The sequence below is a fragment of the Cyrtonyx montezumae genome, unplaced genomic scaffold, assembly GCF_038088225.1.
Source record: "Cyrtonyx montezumae isolate F1298 unplaced genomic scaffold, pur_monq_1.0 scaffold_29, whole genome shotgun sequence".
NCBI lineage: Eukaryota > Metazoa > Chordata > Aves > Galliformes > Odontophoridae > Cyrtonyx > Cyrtonyx montezumae.
The window spans coordinates 10,086,958-10,111,960 of NW_027072033.1; the positions used below are offsets into that span (position 1 = coordinate 10,086,958).

The 25,003-nt window shown below is 38.6% G+C and overlaps 1 protein-coding gene across 2 annotated transcripts in view; it reads right to left on the minus strand.

Annotated features, from left to right (window-relative positions):
- Positions 1 to 24,719, minus strand: part of PIGG (phosphatidylinositol glycan anchor biosynthesis class G (EMM blood group)) — an 84,492-nt gene extending 59,773 nt beyond the window's left edge. Inside the window, exons 1-8 of one of the 2 annotated variants that reach the window (XM_065740667.1) lie at positions 24,545 to 24,719; positions 20,040 to 20,245; positions 18,707 to 18,916; positions 17,270 to 17,458; positions 14,967 to 15,108; positions 12,198 to 12,410; positions 4,929 to 5,146; positions 1,685 to 1,966 (exon numbers count right to left, since the gene is read on the minus strand). In XM_065740667.1, the coding sequence (XP_065596739.1) occupies positions 1,685 to 1,966; positions 4,929 to 5,146; positions 12,198 to 12,410; positions 14,967 to 15,108; positions 17,270 to 17,458; positions 18,707 to 18,916; positions 20,040 to 20,245; positions 24,545 to 24,710 (1,626 nt within the window). In that variant the 5' untranslated portion in view covers positions 24,711 to 24,719. Of the gene's footprint in view, positions 1 to 1,684; positions 1,967 to 4,928; positions 5,147 to 12,197; positions 12,411 to 14,966; positions 15,109 to 17,269; positions 17,459 to 18,706; positions 18,917 to 20,039; positions 20,246 to 24,544 lie in introns of those variants that run through there. The other variant, XM_065740666.1, reaches the window with a different exon arrangement.
- Between the last annotated feature and the right edge of the window lie 284 nt (positions 24,720 to 25,003).

A 25,003-nucleotide genomic window follows, 5' to 3' on the forward strand; every position in this document is an offset into this window, starting at 1 on the left:
AGTAAGATCCTGTTATACCCTGACAATTCCTGAAGGAGAGAAATGCAGGAGTAGAAAATGTTTACACAGCAATACTAAGAGGCTGCCATCTTCAAAACTGAGCAACCTGAGATGGACACTATCTGTCCATCCAACAGATGCTAACAGACATTCAGTGACCACAGAAACAAAACTCCGTAAAAAAACTGTCCGAAGAGAAAGCATAATTTAATCACTACCACACAGAACATTATCTCATATGAAGAACTCATGAATCACTGGGGAAAAATAAAAATAAAAAGAAGATCATTTCATATTCCTTAAAGGCAGAAAACTTGGAAGAGGATCATAAAAAAAAGCAGACAAAAATACTGTCCCAACAGCCCTAGAGGTCAGCCTCATCTCAAATGCAAAAAAGAAAAAGCCACACAACAAAAACTTAACAGAAGCTGTTTCATAACAATTTTGCATATTTCTTCAAGCTTACTTGTTATAACCTTGAATATGAAGGAAGAAATACACACACAAAAATAACAGAAAATGGGTCTTCAGGCATCTGTTCTAAAGGCAAACACAGAGCACTAGCCTCTAACGAGATTAGCACTTCAGTGTAAAGGACAACATTATTTGCACCATATCCCTCTCCTATTGAGACTTCAAGCTCTATTTTAGACAGGCAATAAAAGTATTGTGCTCACTTTCTCAAGAGATTTCACAGATAGGTAGAATACCATTCGAAATGCAATACTGCTGTTTGAAGACTAGTCCTCCTCTTATCTTTAATGAGAGTAAAGATAAGAGACCACTAACACCCACCACTCCTACAGTAGTGGGAGTCACAGAGAACTAACTCATTCCTAGGTATATAAGAAAGACTTCATGTCAAAAACAGACTGAGTTGCTCAGAGAATATCATCACTGTTCTTGATCCATTTAGATTGGACAACTTGTAAACTTTATGTAGGTATAGGCCATCATCATTTTTCAGTTCTTACTGTTTATTAAAACTAAAAAAAGTGTCAAGATGAGTTTGTTTGCTGCAGTTGCTTTTGTTTACTGTTGCACAGCAAGTAAACATTAAGATTCTACACAATCCAGTGATTATGAACTATTACTTCAAGGTCAAATTATTTCCCCTTCTACAAAGGAAAACTTTCATCTCATGATATAACCCAGAAAAGGCTAAATTGAATGAAATTATCTTCAGCCCAAGGCTTCTCTCAGAAAAATACAGTGACTTAGAGAGAATGACATAAATTCAGAAGTTACAGAAACAAAATGATAAATTCCAACTTGCATATCTTCAATAATAAAAATTAGCAGACTTTCTCAAAAAAAACTTTAAGTGTATAGTTAACCTCAAGAATTCCAGCGTACAGTTATAAATATTGCAATATTCTGCTCAGTACTAGCTTTTTTCAGTTACATCGAATACAACAATTACATACTTGTATAAGTAAAAAATCTGATTTTTAGCTTGAAAGAAATGTTCTTGCTAAATATCATACATACATCTTGCATCAGTTGCAGTTCCAAAACATCTCTGTCACAGTGGACACACTACGACACAATTTTGAATGACTCTAATTACATTACAAACTACATTTCCCCTAAGCACCCACACAAAAATCTTTCACAAAACTTCACTTGGAAGTATGCCAAAAGAAGCAAAACATTTTGAACCATAAATAGTGAATGGTCTCACCTTCAGTGGAAGTCTGGAATTCTCAAGAATCTTCCCAGCAGCAGATAAAATACTGCACATGAGCACAGAAATCAGCATCATCACTCCAAGTGCTGTCAACCAGGACATACTGCAGAAATAGCATAAACTTTCTGCTGATGTGCATACAATGACGTGAACTGCACACAGCATCAGACACATCAAGTAAAACAGCAGAGAGAAGAGCGGAGGGGAAAGGAGCACTTCAAATTCTGCCTGACTGCTCAGAGCTTTTGGCACACTGAGCAGAAGTAGCAACAAAACCTAGGAAAAAAAAGCAGAGAACTGACAGGCAAAGAATCAGGATTAGCTAAGGCATACAGCCAGAATTCATACAAAAAGATTATCATGCTGTTGTTATCTATGTTGCTTTGATATATATACTCCATCTAAAAAAAATACAAAACACTATGCTGGGTGGTTTGACTGCTGTAAGACTTCATCACATGAGGGGACAAAACAAAGAAAGTGCCTTTATTATAATTAATAAATAAGAGTCTGGACACAGTTTATCAGGTTTTAATAAATTACCAAGTGCCTCCTGACCTGCTGCAACTGACTACAAGCGTGATCTGCCTTCACTGTAAAAGTTTGAACTCCCTACAGAACTAAGTCTCAATACCAAAATAGTTCTTAAATAAACAAATCTGACTCATTATTTATAGCCTGTAAAGGCCTAAAATGACATGCTCATCTTAGAGCACTAGCAGCCATTTACCTCAGATTTCTTGCTGAGACAAGTAGCTTCCCAGGCCTGGGAAAATTCTCATCACAAAAGTCTGCACTGTTTTTAGAGGTTGAGAATTGTCATGGTGTTTATTTTTGTCCTTCTCCTTACCTTAATTCGATTTACAAGTTTCACTTCTGCTTTGCTATAACCTGCACACCTATCACTTAGAATTACAGGTTTGCTCCCAGGTAACTGTACCAATGAAGATGAATACCTTCATTAGCAATTTCTGCTACCCATGCGCATGCAAAGAGAAAATCCAGCTGCTTGCTGGAAAGGTGTTTTGCAAGAGGTACACATGTGTACCTAGTACTAAAAATGAGCTCAATCTGCTTGTGGTAGGGCAAGATTAAAACAAATCTAAATAAAAAACATTCTATCAGAGCACAGCCAACCTCAAATCATTCACTTGTGAAAACTTCCATCTAAAATTTACCCATCATTAAAGCTACATATAATAAAATAGATTGAAAAAAAACTGTGATGCTCTGCAGCAGCCTATTCACTTACATTATACCTCCCACAAAATCGAAAGCATTATGTTTCACAATATCATACTGGCTCAGATTTTATTTTTTAATGCAGGACTTAAAATTAGAACAAAGCTCTCATTATACTAAAATGATCAAATTGTATTTATCTATAGATCTATATTTAGCTCTTTTGACCAAATGCAATGTTATTAATGCCCTAGACATATTCAACTCATTTAAAATATAGGATAAATTGCACTTATGGAATCATCATCCCTCTGTAAGTTTGCAGATGACACCAAGCTGGGAGGGTGTGTCAATCCGCCTGAGGGTAGGGAGGCCCTTCAGAGGGATCTGGATAGGCTGAACAGCTGGGCTGAGCTCAATGGGATGAGGTTCAATAAGACCAAGTGCCGGGTCCTGCACTTTGGCCACAATAACCCCACATAATGCTACAGGCTTGGGGCAGAATGGCTTGAAGGCAGTATAGAAGAAAAAGACCTCGGGGTGTTGGTTGATACTCATCTGAACATGAGCCAGCAATGTGCCCAGGTGGCCAAGAAGGCCAACAGCATCCTGGCCTGTATTAGAAATAGTGTAGCCAGCAGGAGCAGGGAGGTGATCATCTCCCCCTGTACTCGTCTCTAGTGTGACCACACCTCGAGTGCTGTGTTCAGTTTTGGGCCCCTCACTACAAGAAAGGCCCTGGAACGTGTTCAGAGAAGGACAATGAAACTGGTGAGGGGTCTGGAGCACAGTTCTTATGAGGAGTAGCTGAAGAAGCTGGGATTGTTTAGTCTGGAGAAGAGGAGGCTCAGGGGAGACCTCCTCACAGTCTACAACTTCCTGAAGGGATGCTCGGGTGAGGGAGAAGTCAGCCTCTTCTCCCTGATAAATAATGACAGGACGAGAGGGAATGGCCTCAAGTTGTGCCGGGGAAGATTTAGATTAGACCTGAGGAAACATTTTTTCTCTGAAAGAGTGGTCAGGCACTGGAATGGCCTGCCTAGGGAGGTGGTTGAGGCACCATCCCTAGCGCTGTTCAAGAAGCGTTTAGATGAGGTGCTAAGGGATTTGATTTAGTAGTTCAGTGGGTAGGGATGGTGATAGGAGGATGGTTGGCCTAGATGATCTTTCCAACCTAGTGTTTCTGTTTCTATGCAGTGGCTGAAGAGACTCAAATACAAAACAGCTACTCATCTCCTGTTATCCGTTCCAGGCTCTAAACAGAACTAGATGCATAGTTATACAGCCCTGTAAGCACATAGCACTGTACACATACAAGGTATGTCCATCATAGGGAGTAATGCTAATTTTCACAAAAGTTGACAGTAACGTCACCTAAACTGTAAGTGCACATTTTGAATATATGAGTAATTCATCAGCATATTTTTCAAAGCACTACCACAGCAGCTATTTCCAGCACATGAGACTCACCCAAACTATCAATTGCAAAGAACCACTTAAAATTCCAGAAATCTTATCTCATCTTATCGTATCTTATCTTTACTCCTACAAGATATGGAATGGGAGCTGTGCCTCTTGCAGCAAGTACTTGTTTCAGAACTACCAACTTATCAGGACCAAGAATTCTCAGAACAGTGAGTAAAAAATTCAGCCATATAGGATTTAGCTTGTTCTGAGTGTGTTTGTTGTTAAATAAAGATGAAAAAAGTAGGAACTTCACTGCAGTTTTTTTGTTTGTTTGTTTGTTTTTGGGTTTTGGTTTTTATAAGGCAGGGATTTAGAACTAGGAGATCTTTAAAGTCCCTTCCAATCCCAGCTACACTGTGATCTGTGATGTGCATATTTACCAAGTTACACCAAGACATATAGAGCTTGTATTAGAAGTTCTCTAGAATCATTTAAAAGGGTAATGTTTTAAAAGTTAGAGTACTATGTTCATCTTCCAAATACAGACCCTAGAATACGTAATTCTGAAGAAAATACACTAAATAGTCAAATAACAGGTATTTCCGTGTTATGTACTTAGCTTTTTTCACAAAAATATCTATTTTCTTACCTCCATAATGATCACAGTCCCCACCATCATTGAATACATGTCATACTGTGCCACTTGTTTGCTTAGTGAAGAGCTCAGAGACTTCAAGGCCTCCAAATATTGTTTCAGGACCTTTTTGCTCAGATTTAAGAGTATTTCAGAATTATTCCCCTCTAAGTACAGTTTGATCCAGTTACCATGAGACTTTTCTGCTATCTTAAACTGCTCATATCCAAGATCTAATAGGGAAAAAAAAAAAGCAACAAAAAAACAGGTAAGAGTATCCATGAACAATGAGGACAATTAGAGATCTAACCACACTTTTACATATTTTTATGTTTGCTTTTGTAATCTACAAAAAAACTGCTACACTTGAAACTTACTGTGCACATCAAAAGGAGCATTACTTTCCAGCAGCAAGACCATAAGGAGAAAGTTATGCTAAATAAAAGCAATTAATCCCCAATCAAATAAAATGTCAAATACTCTACATATTAACATAGCCATTTACTTTTACAAAAGGTTTCCAGGATAAACATATTCAAATACCTTAAATCATTCAAATAGATTTTGTTTGTTTGGTTTTTTTCCTCCTCTACTGGAGCTACTCACTATCCACGCTGTTATTACAGAAGTAGGAAGTCATCAGATTGCTGAAGAAACTTTATTTATCTGAAGAAACCACTGAAGAATCTACACACAACATATCAGAGGCCATGATTTTGCTGCAAGTTATGAGAATTAATTGATAACACAAACAGAAACACAAAATAAGCAGTATTTTGATACAGGAATAGGAAAGTTAACAACTGAAATACATGGTTTGGCTTCAGGCATTTGAATTATCAAGCTGGTGAAAAGCAGACCTCCACTCATGAGACTACATATTCCTGATATAGTATAAGGACTGACTGCAGTCCAACCTGGATAAAAAAAGAAAACCTGATATTGCCATCAACCTACAGAAGCAAGAGACTTGTAACGGAAGGTGATTTCATGATGGTCTGTCCACATTAAAAAGCATTCTGGCCAGAAGTAAAACTTACGGTGGAAGCAAATGCTATCGTGAGGATAATAGGTAAGACTGGGAAGAAACAAATATCCAAATCCTACTTTAGAAATCCTATGCAATTACAGCCACAGTGGCTTTCATCCTGCATGTATTTCCCCTCCCAGAAGTAATGGTTATCCCATGGAATCCTTACTTTACGCTAAGACTTATAGTCAATATATGACAAAGGGTGTATGTGGACAGACAATGAATGATCCAAGACAGTAACTTTCAACTAACGATGCAAGAAAGAGCTTCACTACTTTACTCTTCGATCACTAATGATGGTTTTCCACTGCCAGCTTTCCCACTGCTAAGCATTCACAAAAAAAGCTGTAGCACAGTAATTCCTAATCAGTCTTGACAGCATTTTTACTTCCCAAAAAGTTACATTGCAATGACAATAAGCAGACACGGCAGGCAGGCACAGATGAGACAGTTCTGTTCACACGCAGAATACAGTTAGAACAATTCATAATTATAAGCATGAAATTTAAAAGGAAATCTGTAATCTGCCAGAATTAGTAGTTTGAGACTTATATAAACTTTACGAGCATTCTACTCATTTCTTGTAGGTTTAATTTCAAGAATATGTATTCACAACATAGCAAACTAGATCAGCTGCTGTGTTTTTCTGTAGATGTTGACAGTGGTATTGTATCTTAAAGCACTTAATACGTGCTTTTCTTCTTCATTTTATAGGTGCATCATCCCATAGCCCAATATGCACTCCAGTATTTAACAACTGGTCACTGAGAGTAGTATGCAACCACAACATAAGCTCAATTTAGAACAGACGGAACTGTATTTTGATGGACATTATACTATGTGAACATTCACATCTATCCGCACTGTTTACAATAAACATTTATTTTGCTTCACTTTAATAATTATCAGAGAACAAGAGAACATCCCAAGTCAGAACTGAAGCACATGGATCACTAAGTTCAATTTGTGGCTCCACACAGAATCTCCACACTTTCATGCCATTGCACTTTGAAGATAATGACAAGGGCAAAAAGAATAACCTGGAAATGGTTATTTAACAAGCCTAACATTGTCTGCCTAACTTGAATTCCTTTACTTCTTACACCTTAAACATTTACAGTAGTATTCCAGAAAGCAAGGGTTAAAGTAGTCAACAGAGGTGTTTTGCAGAGCTCAGTCCTCAACCAGTTCTGCTCAACATTTTTATCAATGACCTAGATGGATGAGTGGAGTGTCTTAACAAGTTCACTAAACTGGAAGGTACTGCTGGCTTCCTGGAAGGACAGGAGACCTTACAGATGGACCCACTGAAGCACTGGACAATCAACACCACAAAATTCAGCAATGGAAAATGTGGGGTTCTCCACCTAGGAGCAATAGTAAGCTTTGTACATATGGGGATAAGTGTCTCAAAAGCAACACAGCATGAAGGGACCTGGGGATACCAGTGCCATTACCTCAGCGCAACCCAGCAACCAAAGGGCAAACTGCATTTTGGGGTGCAGAAAACATACAGACATTCAGTTAAAAGAGGTGAATGCCCCAATATATTTAGCATCACTGAACCCTCCTTTTGAATACTGTGTGCAGTTCTGTTCTCAACAGTATGAAAAGGATGTTAAAGTCCTTGCAGTTATCCAGAGGACACAGGTTAACAGGGCTGGAAATGCATGTCCTGTGAGGTGACACTGAGGACACGTGGGCTGTCTAGTTTAAAGAAAAGGAGGCCAAGAGACCACGTCATTGCTCTCTACAACTTTTTGAGTAGGGGAAGTGGAGAGGGAGGTGCCAGTGGTTTCATCTCTCCAGTGACTCACAACAGGATGCAAGGGAATGGCACAAAATTGCACCAGGGGAGGTCAAACAATGAAACAGGCTTACTAGGGTAATGGTTGAAGCCCCATAGCTGACAGTGTCCAAGAGACATTTAGACAATGTCCTCATTCATGTGCTTAAACTTCTGTTCTTCTGTTTAGCCTTTAACAGTTGAACTTAATGATCTTTGTAGATCTCCTACATGTGAACTATACTCGAAAAATATGCTGATTATACTACACAGGAGGCTTACAGGTATCTGCTGGTGAGCACAATTCAACCAGCAGCAAACACTTGCGTATCAAGATATCTGCCACCATGCACCAAGACTTTCTCAACACACATCTTAAGCAGTGAATTCCCTAGAAAGTTTCTTTTCCAGTATGTAAATTGAAATGACTCCTCCTTGAAGTAAGAGTTAAATATTCATTCTTCTGAGGAAATACAGAAATCCAGAATGGATTATCTAAAATGAGCTTTAATCAAATCAAGACGTGGCACAGCGTCATTATATTACACAGAACACTGAAACTTACTCAAGTTACATTTTGAAATCTAAATTATTTCTGTCTTCTGTTCATGTTCCATTTCCATTTCTTTTTATTTCTCCCGTCTCATTCTTTCTTCCTTTTACCATTTTTATTTCACTCATCTGCCTCTGTCTTGGTTATGCTTCCCAAGCATCTGGTTGATAATTTTATTTAGTTACAGTCACAGGCAGCAACTGTATATTTGACAGGTTTTTAATGAAATGAATTTATGATGTAGGGGCAAACTTTTCCAGTTTCAGTATATGAATCTCAGAAATCAGCAAATTATTCCATTCAATGTAAACACAAGTCTAGAATTAGGACCAAAACAAAAAACGGACATTCATTTTATTAACATCCAACTTGTACTCATGCATGGCTTTTTGTTCCACTGTAAAGTGCCTCTTACAGAAACAATCCTAGTTGTGTAAGATCATTCAAACAAATGATCTGAAGTTTAGAACACAAAGGAAGCAGTACTGGCTACCTACAACTGCCCACCACACTGACATATAAACATGGTCACACACCCGGAGTGCTTTACTAGGTGCAGCGAGAATAATCAGTCACTGAAACAGCCTTACCAAGTACATGGCAGAATCCTCATCACTTACAAGTTTTCAAGAGGCAAATGGACACGTGAGTTTCTTTTCCCACAGAAGGGTGGACCTGATGATATCTTGAGGTTTCTAAAATGGGCTTTCTAAATTTCAATGAATAATAATTATATAAGAAAGTAGTTTTGATCAGAATTCAACTGAAATTTCATCACCTACCCATTGTTACTAACTAAGAATTTGAAATAGTCAACTTGCAGTTGGCAAATGAGTGAGATGTTTAATTGGGTTAATTACTGAGGTTTCTTACCCTCAGAAAACTTGACAGCAGACTTCATCCACAGAACTCAGAAATGGTATTGCCCAAGATTTCTTGGTACAACTCAAATGAGTGTGCGGATGGTCCAGAAAGAAATGCTAGAAGGTTCAGAACAGAGCCAGAACACTGTTTAGAACTATGCCTCGTCTTGTCTTGAATGGTTACAAATATGGAAACTACACAACTTCTACATGCAATTTATTTCACTACACTGGCATAAGAAAATGTTTTATTTCATTTATGTCCTGTGTCTCTCATCCACCCACCAAGCACCACCAAATTTAGTTTGGTTCAGTCTTTTTCATTTCCTTCTATCAGGCATTATGTACATTGCTAAAGTCTTTCTCAAGTCTTCTTCTCTCCAAGCTGAACAGCCCAAGCACACTCTGCCCCTCTCCTAGTCCAACAGATATTCCTTCACCCATTATATTATAAATTATATATATAAATATATATATATCCGCGTCTTCCTTACAAGGGGGAAGTCAGACCTGGGTCAAGGACCCCACATGTAATCTCACCATAATTAAGAAAAGAAGAATTGACCCACTGATGATTGCTTTGCTAATGAAGCCTTGTATATGATTGGCCTTCTTTCCACAATGATGTATTGCTGGTTTATGTTCAGCATCATATCCTACAATATTCCTTGTCTTTTTTCACAGAGCTGCTCTTCAGCCACTCAGCATCCAACCTGCAGTTACTTCTCCACAGATCCCTTTCTCTTTGCTGAACTTCATGAGGTCAGGCCATTACTCCAGTCTGTATAGAGGTAAACTCATCTGGTATATCATTCTTCTAGTTCTACACCATCTACAGTATTGCTGAGAGATGCTCTGTCACATTTTTCTAGTTCATAAACAAAGACGTTCAACAGTACCGGCCCCAGTGTCAACCTCTGGGAGCTGCACTAGTGACTGGACATCAGCTGAGCTTTGCCACTGATCACTACCCTCTGAGCCTGGCAGTTTAGACACTTTTCTGACCATTGCATTGACCATTCATTTATCTAGCCTATAATGTATATTTGTCTCAAAGTATATTATAAGAGACAAACGTGTTACTAAGGCTATCATGACAACATATATAACATCCAAACTCTCCATTTATCCACCAAGCCAGACATTTTTTAAGGTAGTGTGAAAGGCAGGATAAGTATTTATGCTGTTATTAAACAATCCAAAGTTAAGCCCCCATCTATCCAGATTTTTGGACTACAGGCAGCATTAGTCACCAATTCAATGACTCTCCAGTATTTCTAGGGACTGAAGTATTTGTATCAATGAAACTTATCACTAAATAAACAGCCAGACATCCTTCTTTCTTTGCCAGCCTTCATGGTACTCAAAGTTTCCTACAGTATGTACTAAGATAAAGCCTTACTCGTCTAGGAACCTGTGAGAACAGCAAGACTCCTTAAGCCATGTACAGCAACACAGAAAATTCACCTTAAGAAACTGCATAAAAAGCCACAGGGACTTGAATCTGATTTCACCTTATAGTGGCTGTGTTACCAAAAGGAGAGAACCTAATCACAGGTACTTGGCTGCCTGCTACCATCCCATCTCCAGTAGTATAGCACTCCTCACAGTAGTTCACAGTTACAAGCAAGTAGCATAAAAATCTTTACATATCTGCCATCCTGAATAATTTCAATTTCATATCTCAAAGGAAAGCTACAAGCTGAAATAATGCTGTTCCTGGAAAAAAAAAAAAATAAGTAGAACAGAAGCTGGTAGAAGCTTCAGCCTGCATCACCAGTACTTGCAGTAGTCAGATGGAATTTCCTGTTGGAGTTTTCAATAAAGAAGTCATACTCTATGCCACCACATCACAGAATTGTAGGGGTTGGAAGGTACTTCTAGAGATCATCTCATCCCCCTGCTGAAGCAGCTCCCTAGACCAGGTTGCACAAGTAGGCATCCAGGCAGGTCTTGATCAGTTCTGAACAATACCAACAAAGTGAGTTTCCTCATTTGACCTATTTGCCAGAGAAACAAATATCAGTAGTAGGATCCATGCTTTATCTATACTAACATTTCACTACCATAGGCAACCCTTGTTTTGACAGACTCCTGGACAGGCTTTAATTATGATTAGAAGCCATGATGTTGAAAGATAATTATTTCTTGATCTTCAGGGATCATTTTGCTGAACTTCACATTATCTTCCATTTTAACTACTTCTATCTCTAATACAACATAAACATTCCTGTCCAGTACGCAATTCAGCTACAGTCAAGTGACAAGGACTCTGGGCTTCACAATCACTTTAAATCAACATTTTCTAATGTCTAGGGTAAAATATTCTTGTGCAATCTGTGACTGTTTTTGAGTTTTATTCACATTTATATTAATTTCCTTATTTATTTTGCAGTCTGCATAATGCTTCTTAAACAAACATTACATTTTGCTAGGGTAGACATACAATGATTTTTTTCCAACCTTAGTTTTTTATTCTTTCCTCCTAACATATAATCTATGTGTACATCTAGGTGTTCTTTTAATTAGCAATTTTGCATTTCTCCAAGTTGTCACTCCCCTGTAAATTCACACAAAAGGAAAAAAGAAAAACCAGAAAGAAACTCATCAAAAGTTATTTCCCAGCATTATCGAAAGTATATTTTCTAAACAAGAAAAATGATTCTATTGTGCTATTCCTTCAAATAGCACTCAGAGTTAAGTGCCCTGTACCTCAAAAATAGTACATCCAAAAACACTGAAATTTAACTACACAGATAGTTTTACTTTAATCTTACCCTTTTGTCATTATTTCTTCTCTTTCATCCACTAGTAGGAGTACTGAACATTTTTATAGAAGACTTTATTCAGAAGCAGTGTACCAGAATAAATATTAGTAAAGAGTGAACTCCACATCATTCGTCTAAATATTGCTCTCAATTAAATATCTAATTTGCACAGTGTCATACTTAAATTCTTAAATGTAAAAACCCAAGCTGTGTTAGAAACAATCTCATATTATTAGGTTAAGTATCCTTCTTTACATTTATTGCATTTTTGGATTGTTTACCTTTTTCATAGGCTGGTGTATTCTCTTGCAACAGTCTGCTAAGCTGGAACCCATTCATGTGCAAGAAACGTAGCTGTTCTCTCATTGTCCTGCCTCCCACAACTGGTAATATAATGTTCCCAACACTGTTTCTTGAAATTGGTAGCCCAAGACCTACTGCCAGCGTACTAGCCAAATCAGTTTGTTGCACAAGTTCAAGTTGGGTTAGAGGACCTTGCATCAAAAAGAAGACAAAAAGAAACAAACAAAAAAAAACAGAACAAATACTTCAATTACAGCCTCATTCTGTTTACGCAGCAAAAGCTGAACATCTTGCTAGTTAATGTTCACTGCTGTTATAACAGCTATTTCAGGAGACGTACAGAGTTATCCTTTTTGTTGTAAAACCAGAATTTATTCAATTCTCAGAAAATATAACTATTCAATACTAGCTGCAAACAGAATCGCTGGAAACAGAATATGAATGATACACAAGTATGGAATGAGATTGTCAAGGAGACTACCTTAGTGTACCATGTCTCAGTTTAAATCGTGAGAGGTTTTATGACTTTCACATTAAAAAGAACAGAAAATATTAGATTGACTTATGCATGAATGAAAAACGAGAATGTAATGTAATGCTAGCAGTATTCCAGATGCTTCTTGATATTAATTAATATCATATTGCTATTGTCATATTAGCTCACTGGACAAACAGAACCAGAGGTCAGGTAAAGGAACAAGGAGTCCTAAGTCCAGGAGCTCCATGCAAGCAAATTCAGACAATTTAAAGGGTTCTGCATAGGATCCCATTATCTAACTACAGTTTTCAGTATTTGGAACAGATGAGAGATTTTATCAATGTAAGTAATTATTTAAAATTGCAACACAAATTGTTTCTGCCTGTGCCTTACTAGTTACATAGCAGACTCTTTAACAATGCATTTACTAAGTCCTCTTCACAAATCTAGGCAGTAAGTGTTTTGACTTAAGTACATGAAAAATATTTATATACAGTGGTTATCACTCTCAAAGCTCCCTTTAAGAGTATTAGAGCTTCACCCCTCATTTCTCACTGACTTGTGATTAATCTCATACTTGTTAAAAATGCCATTTATAATCCTTAAATCCTCCTTGCAGGAGTGCCTGTATGTCAGCAGATTTCACCTTCAAATGCAAGTTTTTAACTAGTTAAAAAGTGAAATAAAAACTAGCTACCAAATACCTTTAGTCAATCATGGATGGCATAACTGTGCAGAAAGATACAAAAATAATATTCAGACCACGTATTAAAATTAAAAGCCTGAAGGACTAGTATTTTGAGGTCTGTTGTATTAATCACAATACATTTCATTTACAGTAGAATAGTAAGGAGCGATCAATAGAATTTGGCAACTACAGCAAAGATAAGTAAGCTGTTGGATATTAAAAATGTGAATTTTAATTTTAATGTGAATTGTTCTCAAAAGACAGTTGACTAGCCGTATTTTATTGCATTGTAAAAACTGTATGTTCAAACTAATGTAACAGAAACTAATCTAAATGAACAAGAAATTGCATTTACAGAATCAACACTTGTAGTCTGCTTGTCAACATGTACCAGTAACAATAATAAATCAAAAACTTACCTTACCTAGTTAGCTTTTGAATATATTTTGCTTTTATATCTGAAGAGTTCAAGGATATCTCAGGAAATACTTTCTATACCTGCTGGATAGCATCTTTACAAATGACAGACAGATAAATGTACTTTAACTGTGCTGCAGAAATCTCCAGCAAAATAAATAAGGGAAGGTGTGGCAAACAAGAAATTTGATGAAAATAGTCAAGAGGGAGAATGAAAGGCAGGAGGGAAGAATAGAATTATCTGGAAGGAAAAGATCATTCCTGTAATTGTGTTTCACTGATTAACTCAGTGCATTTATTGCAGAAAGATATTTTAAGCTACACAAACTACCACATAGCTCTCATCATTCCTCTTATCCTAAGCCATATAATACAAGTAGAGAGTGAGCTTCAGAAGCAGACAAGCTCACTTTAATGATTTAAAATGAACTGACTATCCAATACAGGAAATACACTCACGTTCCATGTTCTTTCCTTAGATACTTAGCAATCAGTGGTCCTGTTTTATCTGCTGTCATCTCCCTCCCTTTAACAAGAGCAATTTTTCCTCTGTCCTGTTACTCCCAGCATGAGAAAATGGCATTTTTTCTTCTCTCTCAGATGAATGGAATGGAAAAATGGAGGCCAGAAAAAGGATTGCTTGAAGAGTCCTTGAAATCCTTCAAATGTGAAGGAACTGACCAAAGCTCTCAAGCAAGTTCTATTATAAATGTCACAGGTATATGTTGACAACCAGATAAGTGTTGATTCTAATGTCAAGAATGATAAAAGTTAAAACTCACTTGAAGCAGGACTTTAGTTCTAATCCTATCCATTTACCAGTACCTCATGATCCAGACAAGAGATCTCACTAGTACTGAACATTAAAGCAGGAGAGTGCTGCAAAAGTTTATAATCTGAGAAGTACCTAATTCTGCCTGAAGTTACACAGCTTAAGCCACACATGCAACATGACAACAGATGAAGATTCCATCTAAAATCACAGAGATCACAAAAAACACATGCTATCTTCACATTTATTTGCAGAACTAATAGTGAGCTAAATTTCACCACCAGGATTATAGCATGATAAATACAAAGTACTTTCCTGGAATAATAAAAATTAAAGACCAAAGCATGTTTTAAAAACAGTATTTTAGAAACCAAGGTTCTTTAGATCCTTACCACTTTTCTTCTCAAAAGCAGAGCTGATAAAGAGCAGTGGCGTATGCACTTCACCTTCTGAAGAACCACCATGGCTGCCTGTTTCAGACATCCCATGATCTCCACAAACAACCAGCAAACTGGGCAGAGAATCCTCTCCTTCCTGCAAGCCACAGTAATAAAATATAACATATCAATGATATGTATGTGGGTAGCTCGGAAAGTAATGCTTCCTATTTCACTGTGTTGGCCCATGCCATCAAGAGGAGGTTAATGGCAGCAGAGGTAAAATCTTCCCACCAATATCTCATTACATGTTGTTGCCATGTGACAGATAGCAGCAGAGAAGCACTCTGACACAATGGCATCTGATGTGGAAGTGTAGACAAAGCAAGGGTGTGTCACTGAATTCCTACTCGTGGAAAATTTGACTTGTTGACATTTGCTGACATTTGCTGAACTTCATGGAGACACAACAGTGGATATGAGCACAATGAGGCAGCGAGTGGTGCATTTCAGAAGTGATAGCTCCAACAGTGGGTCAACTCTGCTGGTGCAGATCGCTACAAGTGTGGTATGTACACTTTTGTTCACCCTTGGTGGAGATACGTAGCTAATGGTTGTACTGCATGGAAAAAACAGTGTTTTGTAGGTGAAAATTTGCTCTATGAAACAAGTGTTATTGTGTTTGTATCTGTTTTAATTTCCATGGAAATAAATAAGAGAAATTACGTTTTGGCTGGATCTATGTGTGTGTGTGCGTGTGTGTGTGTGAATATATTTAGGTATGACTGTGAATATGTACATATATATACTCCGTTATCTTTATCAGTTTTGAGCATGAATATTTATTGAAATTAATTCAGATTTCAAAACTATCAACAGACAGAGTAGATGATCAAGAAACATCTTCAGCTGAGCATAAAGCAGCAAATATTTATTTATTCTTAAGTTAAGGCATATATATATATAATTAAAACACTACCATAAAAAGGTTTTGGGAGAAAAAAAAACATAACCCATTTACAAAGTCAAAAGAATCTGATTTTTTGAAGAAAATCAGGAAAAATAACAAAGAGATGTCTGATCCTGCCAGCTGAAAACCATATGTTCAGCTACGATGAGACTTTAATTAAAAGAATATTAGTACTAAAAATATAAATTTAAATGTAATGTGATAATACTATTTTATAATCTTTACTGTAAGCAGTGCGCTTACAAAGATTTGAGCAGAATCAAAGGAAATTAGCTAATTAGTAAAACAAACTAAAATTGAAGTGTAGAATTAAGTTTTAACATTTAAACATTAAAAAATTTAAATGTTTATTTAGAGAATTGTTATGACAGGTTAGAGAAGAAATTTGACTTTAACCCTCTCAAGTGTTCTTGGGCTAGAAATCTGATATGACTTATGTCAAACTATCTCAATTTGTTTTTGAAGGCAGAGAAACAGAAGCATAAGCAAGGCCTGTCTAGCACTTCTGAGCTGTCAAATCAAAGATGACAAATATTGCTATTTCGTAATAGAACAGTTTTTTTGTCATCTCCAGTACCTGTTGCATTCAAAAGAAAACTGCTTTTCTTATTTCCATAGTCTTAAACTGCAATAAAACTTTGCAAACTGTCAGCAAAAGCACTGCTTAAAAACTGTGCCAAGGTACAACTTCAGTGTACATGAGATTATAACCTTCACGAACAGGATTTCAATTTTTTTTTATTTTTATATTATCCATTTGTATAAATACATTACTGAAGTTTTGTAAGGAGCTATTCTGAACAGCAGATGTCTAAAAGAATAAATAAGCTTAAGGCCACATGGAATTAATAAGTGGCATTTCAACATCCAGACTTTAGATAAGTAACAACTTCTACCTCCAGCTCTAAGTAAACAGATTCAGATTTGATGTCCTATGTCAAGCATAAGAAAAATTATACCTACAGCCTCCACTTCTATTTGATACCTTTCAAATCTGAAAATCAGTCATAACCCTAATTATAAAAACAAGATACATAGCTACATAAACCCATGATTGCTTCTGCTGAATCTAATTACTAAAAAGGACATGCAGATCACGGGGAAATTATTTCCCACAACTATTCAGTAGAAGCAGTTAATAGGTGTTACTTATGTCAGACAGTAATCCTTTAAGATGTTACACTGCATTGCTAACTGGAGAACAGACAAGAAAGGAAAAAGAACAGAAAAACACTCACTTTCATCTAGGAATAAACAACTACTCATAAACTAGCAATAGTATTGAAGAATATTAAAGGAATACTACCCTGTAAAAAACAGGCTTTCAGCCAAGAACAAGATATATTACCTTTGACAGAAGAGAAATATGAATCTTCTTTAAGATGTTGTCCATTTCACGAAGTTTTGGTCCCACTAGTGGGCTGTTTGGCCCAAACACATGTCCAATATGGTCTAATCCTAGGTAATGTAATATTAAGAGATCCCAGTCTTCTCTCTTCAACACTCTATCCAAATGCCTAGTAACATTATAATCAACCTTAGAAATAAAAGGAAAAAAGATCATTTCCCTTCTGTAAAAAGCATAGAAAGATTACTTCGTACTGCTCATACAAGAGTCATTCACAAAGTTAAAAGAAAAAAAAATAATCATATTGATCACTTCAGTGCTAGGTAGAGTCAAAGACTATCTTAAAAAAGATTCTTTACCCCATTTCAATCTCTCTTGTTTGCTAAAGATCAGATTACATAAAGCAGAGAAAACAGAATTGACAAGCTATCACAGACACTTTTAAAAACTCTTTCAAAACACTTCTAAACAATTTCTTCTTTCACACTTCTGATTTATCACTTCTGAGAAGTAAGTATAGGGAACAGCCTTTCTTTGGAGCTTGGAAGTAGAGGCACTTGGAAGTAGAGGCACTTTGGAGCTTGGAAGTAGAAAAGCACTGCTGACAAAAACTGTCTACCGAGAAAGAATGAAAGATTTAAAAAACACTGACTGGAGTCTATCCCAAGCTCTTCCTCTTCAGTTGATAATTCATTTTTAGTGGCATGCATCTCTCCTGGATATTAAAAACACTTAAACATCTCACTTTCAACATCAGATCTATCAGCATGTTTGCCTCATTTCACTTTGCAATCCTTGAACCTTCCACAAGGCTTATTAGAACATCCAATTAAAAATATATTTCTTTCACAACAGGCCTATCTAACTTCCTTAAACATGATAAAATACATATGCCAGTAGGACTGAGTTAATGGCTCAAGATTTTACAAATCAAAGTTGCAAAACATGAAATTAGAACCACGTGCCCACTTACTCTTAGTATTCTCGGAAAAAGAACTTTCACAATTTGTTCTGTTTACTGTTTATGTTCCCTCTTTTCCAATATACCGAAACACTGCTCACCTTAAATATAAAAAACCAATACCATAGAAAGTGTGCCTCTAGAAGAAGAAAACTTATTACCAGACCTTTTAAAGATGGCCTATACTAACACAAATGTGTTAGGAAACCAGAACAATGGATAGTGGTGTTTTTAAACACTCTGTAGGTAACACACCACCCATTACTGTATGACCCAAACTCTTCCAATGGCTTGTGCAAAAAGAACTGAAGTATTTAGCTCAAGACTGTCAATACTGAAAACACAAAATTCAATTTCTATGTATTTGTCAGGTGCATGTTTCAAAACAAGGGTAGTCTAACTCTTCAATTTTCAGAAGTTGTCACTGTGTGTTTGTACACACATTACTTAACTTGAGATTATAAAAAGCCTCTCACCTCTGTAAAATCCGACACAAAAAAGGATGCCGTTCCATCATATTCCACAAAGTGCTTTGGAAACAATTTAACCCAAGTATCATCACCATAAAAGATTATTCTTTTCCCAGCTGCTTTTGCCTGCCATATAAGATTGTCATTCATCAGAGCTGGAGAGTTGAGGTTCACAACAACTTCAATGAAACCAGGAATGCTACCCGTCATCAAAGCCTGCATAAAACAAGAAAGGAGATGCATTAACAGAAACGAAAGAGTTTACAGTACTCAAAATAAAATATTAGCACAAGAGGCAATAACGAAGCAGAGAGGAAAGCAAGGGTGCTTTCCTCAAAAATAATTCTGCAAAAATAATTTCTTAATCAAAATTATAAAGCAAAAGAACATATGAACTGCCATCTCATACCAACTGTCACAATCTACTGCTAGCTGGTGTCAGAAACCACTCTGTATTCCAGTTGAAATTTCCTTCATTTCTCTGCTCAGAAAATCACCAATAAGACAGTGTAAATGGATTAACTAAATAAACCTAACACAATACTAACAATGGTAATATGTTCAAAATAGAAATATGAAACGTCTGGAAAGAAATGAACTCCAGCTATAAAAATCTACCAGACTGCCTTCTCCTCCATCTCTGTCTGGCCTTCTAGCTGATTTACTAAACTTCTGCCTCTCAGCTTCTTCCAGGATCAAAATGCTACTAACGTCCATTATTGACAAGCCCAGATGACTAAACACATTGATGACAGCCAAAATACAAATTTTAGTTATATTGAGCTTGGAACAATTTTCTTTCTAAAATCTGCAAGAACCTCCTTAAGACAATATGAATTCACATACAGCTAGATTTCTTATACGAAGTTCCTGTCAGAACAGAGTGATAAAGAGTGATACTCTTGGAAAGAAGACAACCAGAAAATTTGCTAGCCATGAACTGACTTCCCAAGACTACAAATGAAAAGACTGTATCCACCATCTAAGCAGGCACCAGGGCCCCAAATGCCCTCAATTGCTTCTTACAGAGCTTTATACCACTGAGCTATAAAATAAAGGAACAAAACAAGGCAAAGTGCTGTAAGTAGAAGCTACTACCACTTACTCATTCTCTCTACTTTACTTTGATGCCTGATCTTTTCTGCAGGAAGCTCATCTGGGTTATGCCAAAACAGAATCATATCACATTACTGCTATGTTGCATTACTGCAGTAAAGCAAATTCCAGCTACAAACTGACAGTAATACAACAAACGCACTCTTCACACCATCTCTCAGCAAACAAAACAAATGAGCCTCTCCAGTTTTCTCAAATGAAGCAACCCTAAAAGGAAACTTACCTTAATTCGAGGCATAGTGACAGTAGGTGGCTTTGCTTCAGCAATGAAACTGTAGGATGTCCCTTTTTCAATAACTTGTGTAGTGTAAGGCATGAACTGTTTACCTTTGGATCCAAAGACAAAATCATCTCTCAAAGCATCTATCAGGACAAAGACAACTTTTCTGAAAACTGGAGGTGGAAGTTTGGTCCAGTTGGAAACTATTCCTAAAGCACAACAAGAAGAGTGTATTTTAAGTTAGCAAAAATTTTAACCTTTGCTAGATATAAGTTAAAGGATAGCTGCATCACAGAAATGCATGCCTCAAAGTTCTTTATTAACTTTACATTCAGAAGTAAGAAGCTGCAAAGAATGGCAAACATTAGACCTAATCTGAGGGAGTTGAGTTTGCAGGCCATCCAACACAAGGATGACATGAAAAACAAAATATATCCAATTCAGTAGTGAGAAAGAAAATAATAAATAAAAGAATCAACAGAGTGCACAATGTGAAATGCTAAGAACTGAAGAAAATCTCTATAACAGAAAGTTCAAAGGGGTAAGAAGGAATAGTTTCTACTTTCTCTGGTTACACTAGCCAGACTGAAATATGAATGTCCAAGTGACAATTTTTTGTAAGAAAAAAAATACAGCACTGACTGTGCTAATACCCAGTCTTGTGTAACAGAATTCAAGCAATGTCTGTCAATCAAATCTCATCATCAGAGAGCAGGAGTTATAAATATATAAACATAACTTCACTGACACTGGAAGTGAAAATATCCGTACACACTTGCATCCTTCTGAGTTGAAGACTGTACACCAAGATAGTTAGGTGACAGCAGTTGCAGGGTCAAAATCCAAATCAAGAATATCCTGAAAAAGCTACAGCTTGTGCTCATAGAGCACAGCACAGTATCTTATCCTAGTCACTATGCTTATTGACCACACCATAGCCATGCCTCCAGCAATGGGCCATGGCATGCCTTCAAGCCCACCTCTTTCTTCCACACGGGCTTAGTGGTGGGGTGGCAGCAGTAGCTCTTCCTGCGCATTCATCTTAGACACACAGTGACATTTTGTTTTTACAACAGAAGGCCTGGGCCCAAACGCTAAAGGCCTCCCATCCTCCCATCTCTGCGAGGGGACAAAACAGAACCGAGTACAGAGACAAAAGCAGAGTGGATCCTATTCATAGATCTCTTCCTAGACAGCACTGTGGTGGAACAGTATATCATTATATAAAGATACAGCTTTTGTGACCTTTTAGAGTAAAACATGTTTCTAATGAAGTGGCTGACATGCTGGGAAGGTCATGGATAATTTTGTGTCTAAAAAGAACCTAAAAATAAGCTCAGAAACTGCATTTCAGATACATGCTAAACATCAATAAATTGACATTCACAAACTTGCTAGTGGCAGAGATTTTTCCAGGTAAGGAAACTGGACGTAGACACAGCAGAGGAGAGAGGGAAACCTCACTAACAAAAATATTAACTCCTGGAAACTTTGACAAAAAATATAATGTTTCTGAATGACGTGAATTACTGCTCTGGCATTCACGCATTTCATTTAGATGAAAAATAGGAAGGTAGAACTGGGTGCACTGTGCTTTTAAATAAGCTTCTCATAACTGACTCTGACTCACTTACCTAGGGAAGCAAAATTTGCTGGATACCAGTGTGAAGCTCTTGGGATAAGGCATGCTTATTTATGTCTGTTAAGTCCTTTAGAAAAGCTACTTTACATGAAAGGGAATTTTTGTAAATGGTGCACAAAACAATAGGTTATACCAGAAAAATTTTAGGAAGAGGTAAAGAGTGGAGGCAGTCTAGGCTGCAGGGACCATGCCCTGGTCAAGTTCATAATCTTGAGGAATACAGGGCTGGCAAAGAGCAGAGTCAGGCCCCTGAACTTCAGGACAGCAAACTTCAGACTGTTTAAGGAATTACTAGATGGGATCTGCTGGGAAACTCCTTAGGGACCCAGAATGGAACAGAGCTGGCAGCTCCCAAAAGACAACTTTTCTGAGAGCACAAGAGCTATCCATCTCTCAGCAGAAGAAATGAGGCAGAGGAAGCATGAAACCGGCATGGCTGAACAAGAACCACTGGCCAAACTGAATCTCAGAATGGAAACATACAGGCAGTGGAAGCAGGAATGGGTGGTCTGGGAAGAAAACAGTAGTGCCATCCAGAACTGCGGGGATGGGATGAGGATACCCAAGATGGAGGTGGAAATGAACTTGGTGAAGGATGTGAAAAATAGCAAAAAGGATTTATATGAGTAAATTTGTCAGAAGAGACAGCTCCTCTCTGATAAATGAGAAGGGACACCTTTAAGCAGCAGTCACAGAGAAGGCTGAGGTATTCAGCTAGCTCTTAACCTCAGTCCTCACTGGCAGACAGGCTTCCCATGTCTCTCATGCGACACCTCATCTGAACCTAAAGGAAGGGAAAGGGGGAGCAAAATCCTTCCCATTGTTAGAAAAGAACAAGCCTGAGACTACCTGAAGTGCCTGAATGAATACAAGTCTATGGGGCCTGATGACATGCATTTCAGAGTCCTGAAAGAAGCGATTAGTCAAGTTGCCAAGCCGCTCATCATCATCACAAAAAAGTCTTGGCCGTCACATGAATGTAGGCCTCATTGAAGGCCTCAATGACAGGAAAAAGAGAAACATCAGTCCCATTTTTAAGAAAGGGAGACCTGGGGAACTACAGGCCGGTGACCCTCATCTCTGTGCCTGGGAAGACCGTGGAGTAGATCCTCCTAAAAGAGATGTTAAGGCACACATGAGACCAGGAAGTTATAAGACACTCAGAACCAGTTCAACAAGGCCAGAACATGCCTGATCAATCTGGCGGCCTTCTACAATGGAATTGCAGCATCAGTGGATAATAGAAAAGCAACTGTTGTAAGTTACCTGGATCTGTGCAAGGCTTTTTACACACTCCCACATGACATTCTTAACTCTGAATTCTAAAGCTGTGGATTTAAAGGGAGGACTATTCAGTGGATAAGAAATTAGTTGGATAGTTGCAGCCAGAGGGTTGTGGTCAATGGCTCTATCTCCAGGTGCAGGTTGATCACAAGTGGTGGTGATTCCCAGCAGTTTGTCACTCTTCAACGTCTTTTAACAATGGCATTGATGGAGTTGTCAGAACAGACACAGGTGAGGCCATGAGGCTTAACAGAGGCTGAAGCACCTCTCTCACAGGGAAAGGCTGGGGCAGCTGAGCTTGCTTAGCATGGAAAAGACTGTGAGAAGACCTCATTGTGGACATCCAGTATTTAAAGGGGAAGGAGATTAACTTTTTACATGGTCTAATAGTGATAGGACAAGGGGAGTGGCTTTAAACTAAAAGAGAGGGGCTTAGGTTACACATTAGGGGAAAATTCTTTACCCAGAGGGCAGTGAAGCACTGGCACAAACTGTCCAGAGAAGCTGTGTGTATCCCAACCCAGGAGGCAGTCAAGTCCAGGCTGGATGGGGCCCTGAACAGCTTGATCTGGTGGGTGGCAGCCCTGTCCATGGGAGGGAGGTTAAAACTAAAGGATCTTTAGTTTAGGTCCTTTCCAAACCAATCCATTCTGTGATTCTATGACGATCTACCATGGATTAGGAAGCAATCCAATGGCTCTTAATACTTACTAGTGAGACCAAAAGATCACTTTGCACACAAGCTCTAACACAAGAACTTCAGACAGAGATATAGCATTTCCATCGCTCTTTTTGCCTGGCTATACCTAGGCTTACCAACACATCTAAATTTAATCCAAGAGTTCATATTGCTCTCTGGCACATGTTTTATACTCTTCAGGTCAAACCAGTATTTCCAAAGCCCAGTAATATGGCACATCTTTCCCAGTGTCTACTCACAACATTCAAATGGGAATACAAAGTTTCACTCATACTCAAACCTGATATTGAGACCTCTAGAGCACAACCTACGAGATATCCCTGACAGTTTTGGTAATCTCCAGCTAAATACGTAACTGCAGTTCAGCAACCTCAGCTGAAGTCTGTAAGATTGGAGCTTTATAGCACTCCTGGTTAATTGACACTGAGATGCCATACTGTGAATTAGGCTACCGTCTCTTCTACCCACCGTCCCTACAAATTCAGTGAGCATGCCCCAAGGTGCTGACTCCGTATAATTTAGAAGTAGCAACTGCAATACAAAGCAGACAGCACGTCCCATTAGGGCTGACGGAACCCTGATCAAACAGATGTACTTCTAGCACACAGCCATTCTACCAGCTGCCTCGCCTGGATGCAGTACAGCTCTCTTCAGCTGTTCCCTGAAGGTGAATCTCTCATCAGCCACAGTCGATGACGAATGCTTCTTTCAAGCAGACTGCAGAACAGCGACCAGCGCTACACTCAGAACTACCTCTGATCTACGCTATTTCAGAAGCACAGTCCGCAACACGACAGCAACACAGAATGGCACCGTAAAGCACAAAAACCCCTCGCGCACCGGAGAGCACCAGGGAAATCGCGGACCAACACAGCCTCCTACCTGGGCCGGGCGGAGCCGGCTCGGCAGGCGGCTCTGCGCGGGCCTCTCCGCGCGGCACGGACTTGACGGGGAGCGGGAAGAAGCCGCGAAGGAACAGCGCGATCCCCAGCGCCTCAGCTAGCAAGCAGCCAGTGGCCAGGGCGCCCGAGCGCAGCCGCAACCGCATCCTCCCTGCTCTGCGGCCTAGCGCCCGGCCCGCTCCCTGCATCCTCCGCCCCACCCCGCCCTTCGTCTGGCCAATCAGCAGCTACCGCACCTGCCCACCCGGCCCTCCTATTGGCCAGCAGCAAGTCAGTGCTCCAGCTCCGAGACGGAAGTGGAGCCCTACACGGGAGAGCGCGGAATGTCCCAGGAGCCCCCGCGCGGGGCGGTGCCGTGCCGTGTATTGGGTTGGGTGTGCAGGGCTAGCGGGCTGCCAGCTCCGGTTCCTGGCACGCCAGGGAAATTGTACACCGAGTT